Raw genomic sequence first — 9,720 nt, 5'->3', positions numbered from 1 at the left:
GATGAGGGACTATCAAAATAAAACAGGAAGCCAGACAAACAGAGAACTCAAAACAATGAATAATTTACAAGATTCAACACTCTAAACATAAAGCAGTGGCTCAAGACCCATACCCATGACATAAGCACATAAATAAGTTTTACAAATAATTAACATAAATGAAATTATTAATAAAATTCACACTTTTATCAGCTTATTACTATTGAGATTTAATAAAAACACTTTAATACATTTGTTACAAAATATATATCAGTATATATTATATTCTGTATATATAGAATATATTGTAAGTAGTTACAGTTAAAAGTTTTCTAACATGTTATCATGAATGATGCATTAATAACAGTAGAATACATTACAGTACAAATCAATGTGGAAAGCATTACTGTATAATACTCTGCAAAAGTCTTAAGCCACTCCTCACTACTCCTAACCCACACTTCCAAGGAGACAGGTTTACTTGTAATTATTTAAAGTGCTATTGAAAAATTCTATTTTGTTTGTTAAGCCACTTAACACTGACCTATGGATCATTCTTAGTTAAAAAGACACATAACTGAAAGAATGGACCAAAAGTTGCAAAGAATCCATTCTAAACTGTGTCTTTGGGGTTTATACAGCAGCTTGTCACAAAACACATAATTTGTTGCAATTTCTTTAGTTGAATATACAAAAACATGCCAACAATAACAGATTGATATGGCATACAATAGTATTTTTGCACCAACAAGATGATTCCCAGAGTGTGATTAGCCTAAACCCTTGCATATGTTGATGTGGTGTGCAGTGTCTCTTTAAAAAAATTTATAGGAGAAAAGGACGCAGCAGATGGACAATACCTTTAAGTTATAACATTAATAAATAGGAAAGATTACAGCATTGACCAGATACAGGACATTTTAGATCCTTCTGGCACTTCTGCTAATCCATCTGCTGTTTACTTAAGTCTTATTAGAAATGGTTTCAATGGAAGGGCGGCTATCAAAGAGCAATTTTTAAGAAAGGGAAATGGGGAGTAAAGGCTGAGCTATTGCATATCTGACATTACACAAGAACTGGACTGAAAATCAGTTGTAATAGGTCTTGAATAGGAATAATAATCTGAATTATTATTCAATTAAATTTTAATTTTATTTATACAGTGCCAAATCACAACAACAGTTGCCTCAAGGTGCTCAGAGCAGACCTAACAATAATACATACAGATTATGTATGAAGGTCAGGAGAGAGGTATAACACTGAGTACTCTGTATAACACAGTGGAGACTCTTTCAGCCTCTTTGGGCTTCATATCAACCGGTGGTGTTGGAGATTTTGTCAAAATTAATAGAATTTTGAACACAGAAAAGTACTGTCAGATTTTGATGTGCCATGCAGAGAGAATTGAAAAAAAGATGATCATACTAAATATTGATTTTCAAGCACATCGGAATTCTAAAAATTCTGTTTTTCCCCCTATTTAATATATATCCACATATATTTACTCATTTCAATAAATTGCTGCAGCTATTTCCCACCGTTCTATCAAAATGTAAAGAAATAGGGGGTGGCTTAAGACTTTTGCTGCACAGTATTGTACAGAACAGGTAAAATCACCTCCAGCTGAAGCTGGCCACAACATTAGTATACTTTACAGATGCAGCGTGCTAGTACCAGTTTGGACCACATTTTGCCTGGAGAGCAGCCTTAACTCTTCATCATAGACTGAACATGCTGGAAGCAATCCTCAGAGATTTTAGTCCATGTTGACATGATAGCATCACACAGTTGATGTCTACGTTGCAGGTATAGATATCAGTTGAAGTCATGTATTAACGTTAGCTATCTCAGGTAACCCTGGTCAGTAATTTCAGAAAACTGAAACATCAGTAAGATAAAATGCCTTAATATCTGTATATGTTATTATGAGCCTATGAACCTTTAAGACTCAAGTTAAAGTAATGCATTCCTAAGCTTAATGTGCACGTTCAATACATCTGTAATCACACTGTCTGCTAGTCTTTGCTTTTCAACACTTCCACTTTCCCCATGCTGTGAAAAGCAATGCTGATGTCATTGTTCTAAATGGTAAATGGCCTGTATTTATACAGCGCTTTACTAGTCCCTAAGAACCCCAAAGCACTTTACATATCCAGTCATCCACCCATTCACACACACATTCACACACTGTATAAATACAGGCCATTTACCATTGTTCTAGTGACTAGAACTAGTCAGAAAGACGATTGGACTAGAATCTAGTCCAATCGTCTTTCTGCCGCCATCTTTAAACCAATCAGCCTCCATGGCACTTATTTTAACTCTCACTGCTCACTGTCCCCTTCAGACTCCTGCGCACAATCCACCTTCTCAACATCTCCCACGTTGCTCATCTTCATCACCACCATCAGGGTTTAAAATCCAAGGCAGTCCTACCTACTGAAGTAGTAGTTAAATCATTTAAATAAGTTAAGTTTAAATGAAGCTGTCTGATTTTATTTGACATTTATTTTAAAGATTATAATAGTTATGATTATGCTTTCACATATGTAAGTTAAATGTAATAAAACTAAAACGTATGATGTATTTTAACAACACTGTATGATTTTGATGTGTACTGTATATATATATATATATAAAAAAAATAATCTTATCCAAAGATTGGCGTGGACTCGAGGAGTTCAGAAAACCCTTTTTCATATTTATTTGTAAATTGTTAGATGTTTTTTTTATTCTTGTTTTTTTTTGTTTTGTGTAGTCATTAACAGCAGAGCAAGGAAGCCGAACCAGCAGGTAATCATCACAGTTTGAAATAAAAACAGAATCAGTAGGGCAGATAACACATAGGGACTGCAGAGTTGAATCAAGAGTCAAACAGTGTACAATAGTACATATCAGCTTCAATTTAATGACTCATCCCTGTCAGAATACGGAAATATTCCCTTCCCACCAATCTCAACAAATTTGCAAAATTTGCAGCTTCTTTTATTAGGGACAAACTTCCATCATTCCAGCATTTCAAAGGTGTTAATAAGTGTTGCCTCTGCTGCCATGAGCTCTTTAAATGGAGATGCTTCAGTTCATGTTTGGCTGAGGTTTTGTGGCATGTCAGAACTGCACGGCACTCGGTGGGATGTCAAACATAGATGGGTCAAAGTCCTGCCCTTTGAAAGGTGACCCTTCAGCATCCCATCCCTTCTTCAGCATCTCATGCACTTTCTGCAAAGAAACATGGACACAGATATGTTATGTATGTATCTTTCATGCTAACAAACATCCTCACAATTCACACACAATCTAGGTGCACTACAGCAGTGACTTCCAACTATATTTGTCAGAATAGGTTTTAAGGACTTGACTCAATAACTGAATATCATTTAAGCCGAATTATAAGATAAACGTTTTTATTTTACAGAAATAATATAGATAATATAGATATAGCCTGTGTGTGTGTGTAATGAATAGTTTGTGTTATTTTTTAATTTGCTCCTTACCAATTCGTGACTTTGTGGCTTTCCCTGCAGCTTCTGGTGGTAGTCAAATGTGAGCCTGTCCAGAACAGCATGCTCCTCCTCATCCACTGTTGCCATGGAACGCTCACGGTTAATTTGGTTTATATCAATCTCCTTTTCGCCTTTGAGCACCGCATTCCACCAAACCTCTGATGTCTTGTTCAGTGACAACTGTAATTCAGAGACAGGATGTTCAATTCAAATATGTTAGACAATCTTTGAAAAGCCAACACTGGCTTTTGATAAAATTACTTTTTTGAGAGCAGAACTCATTTTTACACTTATCCTGTTATTCCAAGCACTAGAGAGCATTAACTCTTTCTAAACTAAACATTAAATGAAAACATCTCATTATGCAATGCAGAGTCTCTGTAGAGTCTAGTGTTCCTGTACATGACATTAACTTAATATCCCCACAGGGAAAGAACAATATCTTACACAAAGATAAGCAATTTAATAGTCATTAACATGAACAAAATTTGATTTTTGTCTTCGATCACCACATTATTCATCATCTACAGCCCTTGTCACCTTCGGTGTACAGAAAGGTTGGACTGTAGCTCCTGTTTTACTTTTTATTCATAGAGAATTGAATTTTCCAAATTAAATCGGAGCTTTCGAACTCTGAAATGGAAAAGTCAATCTTTAATTTCTCCATACTACATTAGTGCAATTCCTTCTTCACCACTCTCGCCTCCTCTCTCCTGGCTTGGCTTCGTGTTTTACAATTGATTTTAAGATTTCGCTGATCAGCTTTGAAGCAAGTTCTGGTTCTGGAACAGCTATGACAGCCTCTTATGAGCCAGTAGTCAGGCCAGTCAAGCCAGTGCCAGTGACCTTCTTTCTTCTTTTTACTACCATAAAACCAGATGTTAGCTCCTGATAGGTGTTAATCCCTCTTGTTAGTTCATATTCTGATAACTCAAATAGCAGAAGGTGCACTCATTGCCACATTTTCTTCAGGAGTGTTCTTGTTGTTATTACAAAAATTAGATAATGCTTATGTGTACTCACAACCACACAGTGTCCAGGTTCCAGACTCCACAGAGAGTTTTCAGTGTTGATCTTGTAAGTGAATTCACCCTCCATCAGTGTCTTGTCTTCGGCTCCATCCCTCACACATACTCTCACGCCACTGGTCTGCAGACTAACACTGACCTGTGGGCCGTGAACACAGTTACAATAAGTAAAGTGTTATAAAAAAGTATTACTGGTGTCTCACATAGTTAAATAGACCTGCATTCACCTGTCTGCCTTTAACAACCGTCTTGGGCACAAACACGCGGACCTCCACATCCATGTAATCCTGAGACCAGCTGTAATTTTCCCTCACTGCCCCATTGTAACTGTCGGGATTGGACTGGAAGTTTTCTTGACGTCTAAAACACAAAATTCAAACACAATTTTTATATAAACGTCTTAAATACTGACACTACATTTTGAAATGCATGAGCCATTTCAGAATCAAATTAGAAATCATTCGTTAGTGCAAAGCCTCATTATTTAAAATGTTTTGAAGCTACCAAAGTTAAGTAAGAACCACTGTTAAGCTGGTGGAAACCCTGCACACCCATACAAAATTTAATTTAATAAATTTAATACAAGTCTAACAAATCCAAAATAGCAATTTTAGTTTTGTTGTCTCCCCGAAAACAAAACAAACAAAAAATAAACACCTTCAAACTATAATTTCACAGGAAGATTCCACCTAAGAGTGAAGCAGAGGCTGAGATCCAGTGTCACTTGTTGTCACTACTTCTACTTCTTTTGAAAGCTGTCTTTCTGTTGATTTCATCAAGATGACCTTAAGGTCGCAATGAACCAGCTTCCAGTCCAAGTATGAAGTGGATGGGATGAAATTTAGCAACTTGAAGTCCAAGGCCACAGCCCTTGACTAGAAAAGGGTAGAGTAGCCCCTACAGGTTGTGTACAAGTTGCTGCCACAAATGGAGGAGTTAAAATATTTTGGAGTCTTGTGGCTACACAGGAAGCTGCGGCTAATGGCTTTCTGCTAGGCCTCAAGTCTAGTACATGTAGTCACTAAACTTTCCAAATACAATAGAGAGTTCACACATGATTTTTCTGTTTTCCCATCTCACTGTTTTCATACAGTGGGGCAAAAAAGTATTTAGTTAGCCACCGATTGTGCAAGTTCCCCCACCTAAAATGATGACAGAGGTCAGTAATTTGCACCAGAGGTACACTTCAACTGTGAGAGACAGAATGTGAAAAAAAAATCCATGAATCCACATGGTAGGATTTGTAAAGAATTTATTCATAAATCAGGGTGGAAAATAAGTATTTGGTCAATAACAAAAATACAACTCAATACTTTGTAACATAACCTTTGTTGGCAATAACAGAGGTCAAACGTTTACTATAGGTCTTTACCAGGTTTGCACACACAGTAGCTGGTATTTTGGCCCATTCCTCCATGCAGATCTTCTCGAGAGCAGTGATGTTTTGGGGCTGTCGCCGAGCAACACGGACTTTCAACTCCCGCCACAGATTTTCTATGGGGTTGAGGTCTGGAGACTGGCTAGGCCACTCCAGGACTTTCAAATGCTTCTTACGGAGCCACTCCTTTGTTGCCCGGGCGGTGTGTTTTGGATCATTGTCATGTTGGAAGACCCAGCCTCGTTTCATCTTCAAAGTTCTCACTGATGGAAGGAGGTTTTGGCTCAAAATCTCACGATACATGGCCCCATTCATTCTGTCCTTAACACGGATCAGTCGTCCTGTCCCCTTGGCAGAAAAACAGCCCCATAGCATGATGTTTCCACCCCCATGCTTCACAGTAGGTATGGTGTTCTTGGGATGCAACTCAGTATTCTTCTTCCTCCAAACACGACGAGTTGAGTTTGTACCAAAAAGTTCTACTTTGGTTTCATCTGACCACATGACATTCTCCCAATCCTCTGCTGTATCATCCATGTGCTCTCTGGCAAACTTCAGACGGGCCTGGACATGCACTGGCTTCAGCAGCGGAACACGTCTGGCACTGCGGGATTTGATTCCCTGCCGTTGTAGTGAGTTACTGATGGTGACCTTTGTTACTTTGGTCCCAGCTCTCTGCAGGTCATTCACCAGGTCCCCCCGTGTGGTTCTGGGATCTTTGCTCACCGTTCTCATGATCATTTTGACCCCACGGGATGAGATCTTGCGTGGAGCCCCAGATCGAGGGAGATTATCAGTGGTCTTGTATGTCTTCCATTTTCTGATGATTGCTCCCACAGTTGATTTTTTCACACCAAGCTGCTTGCCTATTGTAGATTCACTCTTCCCAGTCTGGTGCAGGTCTACAATACTTTTCCTGGTGTCCTTCGAAAGCTCTTTGGTCTTGGCCATGGCGGAGTTTGGAGTCTGACTGTTTGAGGTTGTGGACAGGTGTCTTTTATACAGATGATGAGTTCAAACAGGTGCCATTCATACAGGTAACGAGTGGGGGACAGAAAAGCTTCTTACAGAAGACGTTACAGGTCTGTGAGAGCCAGAGATTTTCCTTGTTTGAGGTGACCAAATACTTATTTTCCACCCTAATTTACGAATAAATTCTTTACAAATCCTACCATGTGAATTCATGGATTTTTTTTTCACATTCTGTCTCTCACAGTTGAAGTGTACCTCTGGTGCAAATTACTGACCTCTGTCATCATTTTAAGTGGGGGAACTTGCACAATCGGTGGCTGACTAAATACTTTTTTGCTCCACTGTATAGTACATCACACAGTTGTCCATTCCATATCCTATACACATCACTTCATCCAATATCGAGGCACGTATTCCTTCTCCTCTGTCTTTTTCAAAATTGCTGACATTTGAGGCACTTTAGTCTGCACATAGCATTGCTCGCACACAGTGCAGAGTGGTTATACATTATATTTCCAGAAATATTCACTTGTCACCCTTCATATGTATGAGTATGATATTGGTCCATCCTTTGCAGCTATAACACAAGATTTAGGAGTGTGTTTATGCACTGTTCTTGAGCTAAACTGAAGGTCACGTAAAGTTTCGAGTTCTGCAGCGATTGACTCCACCTCAGCACACTATGCACCTCAGCATCTGCTGATCCCTGTTCCTGTGATTTTACATGGCCTACCACTTTGTGGCTGAGTTACTGTCATTTCCAATTGCTTCCACTTTGTTATAATATCACTAACAGTTGACAGTGGAATATTTAGTAGGGATGAAAATTCACAACTGGACTTGTTGAAGAGGAGACATCCTATCATGGAACCATGCTGGAATTCACTGAGCTCCTAAATGTTTGTAGAAGCAGTCTGCATGCATAGGTGCTTAACTTTATACACTGGTCGCCATGGAAGCGATTGGAGTACCTGAATTCAATTATTTAGATGGGTGAGTGAATACTTCTGGCAATATAGTACAGCAAAGTACAGCAGAACTAAGTTGGTTAGCAGTGAACATTTTCTGTCTTAGTTTATAAATATAAATATTTTCCATGTTCTCCTTGTTTCTGCCTGGGTTCTCTCCAGGTACTCTGGCTTCCTCCCACAGCCCAGAGACAGGGGCAGGGTTAGGTTAACTAGTGATTCTAAATTGCCTTTAGGTGTGAATGTTAGTGCAGTGGTTGTCTGTCTCTCTGCGTTAGCGCTGCAACTAACCTTCACCAAAGTCTGCATCCTGTCACAAAGTCATTTTAAGGCCTAAAATTGACCTTGACAAGTGCATTTACTGAAACACTGTAATGTGCAGAGTAATGTTTATGTTGGACCATATTTAAAACAACAGATGCTTCAAAGGTTAAAAAACGCTAGTAGCTACTCACCCTGCTTTGGATTTCGAGTTGGCTGCAGCTGCCTGATCTCCACAAATTGCTGGACTGCTGCTGCTATCCTGCTGAGAGCAGACGGATGTGCCTGAGGCTGCTGGAGCTGAAACATCCCCAGAACGTGAGGGGGAGTTCTCCATCTGCACCGCCTCTGTACTCTGCTGCTTGGTTTCATCACAAGGCTCAGAGGCAACCTCCAGCTCCTGAACTGCAGGAGGAACATACCTAGTCTCCTCTCTCTTCTTCAGATTGCTCACTGCTCTCTCTCTGTCGTGCTCCGCCAGCTTCTCGAATGACTTATATGTCTGAGGAAAGATTTAAAGGTTATCGCTTATCATCATTTGAGAGGCAGACAACTCTAGATTAGGATATAACCTTCACCAGTCTTAGGACAATAACAAATGTATTGCTATAGGTCTGTGGCTCATATAGACAGCAAGGCTATCACCAAGCACAGGAGTTATTTTGTATTATGTAGGTGTTAATTCATCGACGAATCACTGCAGTGTAAAAAACTCGAGGACCACAAAAGTGTACGTAACATTATAACAGCTTCATTTTTAACCTGTGATTGTAAATAATATGCATGTGCATAAACTGTACACTTAGTCATGTGTGTTGCCAAGGTATTTACATTTAGCAGGTTAAAATGTTGAGAAATTTCACCTTAAGCACCATCTTCTCTGCCACACCTGGAGGGAAACCCATCTTATCATTGGGACTCGACAGCAGGCGATAAAAGTCCGTCTTGCGGTACAAGAACCCAAAATAGACCTGCAGAAAGTCCTGAATGTTCCCAACATGCTGCAGGATCCCCAGAAGAGCATTATCGTACATCTCTGTCATCTCCAGCGGCGACGCCATCGCAGCTTTCAATCTTTATTCCTCTCAACAAGTCTTCAAATGATTCCAGCCAATACTTATCCCACCAAAATAATGACAGTTTGCCAAGAAACAAGTGGGACGAGTAGGATAACGCTACTTAGCAACTACTTTCCTCTTTCCAGAACAATACAAATACTTCCGGTGCAACGTTTTCAAAATAAGTGTGCAGTCTTTGACAAATATCGGATACCGGGTATCAAAACAAACAAAACAAAACCACAAGCTATGGCTATTTGTAGTGTTTTTGTGTATTTATTTATTTTTTTAATACATATAAATTGAAACAATCACGCATTTAGGACCCCCCCCCCTTTTCAGTTCTTGACTTATATTTATGTATTTATTCTTTAATAGCACAGATAGGCTAAGCAACTTTAGACTTACCTTCACTTGTTAGGCGAACCACTGCAGTGTGGACCCACTACAAATAAAGTAAAAGTATAAACGAACACAAATAATCGCAAGAAAAGTGACATATGTTTTCAAATAGGGTATATGGTTTCAAAGAATCTCTTTTTAAATAAAGCACAGTTAATACATAACAGAAAC

The 9,720-nt window shown here is 39.0% G+C and overlaps 1 protein-coding gene across 1 annotated transcript; it reads right to left on the bottom strand.

Annotated features, from left to right (window-relative positions):
- Positions 1-2,674: 2,674 nt before the first annotated feature.
- On the bottom strand, positions 2,675-9,295 carry nudcd3 (NudC domain containing 3). The gene is made up of 6 exons (XM_085358689.1): positions 8,953-9,295; positions 8,284-8,591; positions 4,738-4,870; positions 4,506-4,649; positions 3,474-3,662; positions 2,675-3,198 (listed from the first exon to the last, which is right to left on the bottom strand). Exons 1-6 carry the CDS (start codon positions 9,148-9,150, stop codon positions 3,088-3,090), a joined length of 1,083 nt encoding a protein of 360 aa, XP_085214815.1. The 5' UTR covers positions 9,151-9,295; the 3' UTR covers positions 2,675-3,087.
- Between the last annotated feature and the right edge of the window lie 425 nt (positions 9,296-9,720).

The sequence above is a fragment of the Diplotaxodon limnothrissa genome, linkage group LG7 (assembly GCF_057381915.1).
Source record: "Diplotaxodon limnothrissa isolate DT_005_m linkage group LG7, D_limnothrissa_male_GT1.1, whole genome shotgun sequence".
In the NCBI taxonomy this organism is placed as follows: Eukaryota; Metazoa; Chordata; class Actinopteri; order Cichliformes; family Cichlidae; genus Diplotaxodon; species Diplotaxodon limnothrissa.
This window is presented reverse-complemented; position numbering and strand designations above follow the sequence as displayed.

What these genes read in the sequence shown, in the direction of transcription:
- nudcd3 (XM_085358689.1), bottom strand. Translation starts at nt 9,150, where the DNA reads ATGGCGTCGCCGCTGGAGATGACAGAGATGTACGATAATGCTCTTCTG. An exon ending in CGGTTGTTAAAGGCAGACAG is followed by an intron (nt 4,650 to 4,737) that starts GTGAATGCAGGT and finishes CACGGCCCACAG; the next exon opens with GTCAGTGTTAGTCTGCAGAC. An exon ending in AACCTGGACACTGTGTGGTT is followed by an intron (nt 3,663 to 4,505) that starts GTGAGTACACAT and finishes TCTGAATTACAG; the next exon opens with TTGTCACTGAACAAGACATC.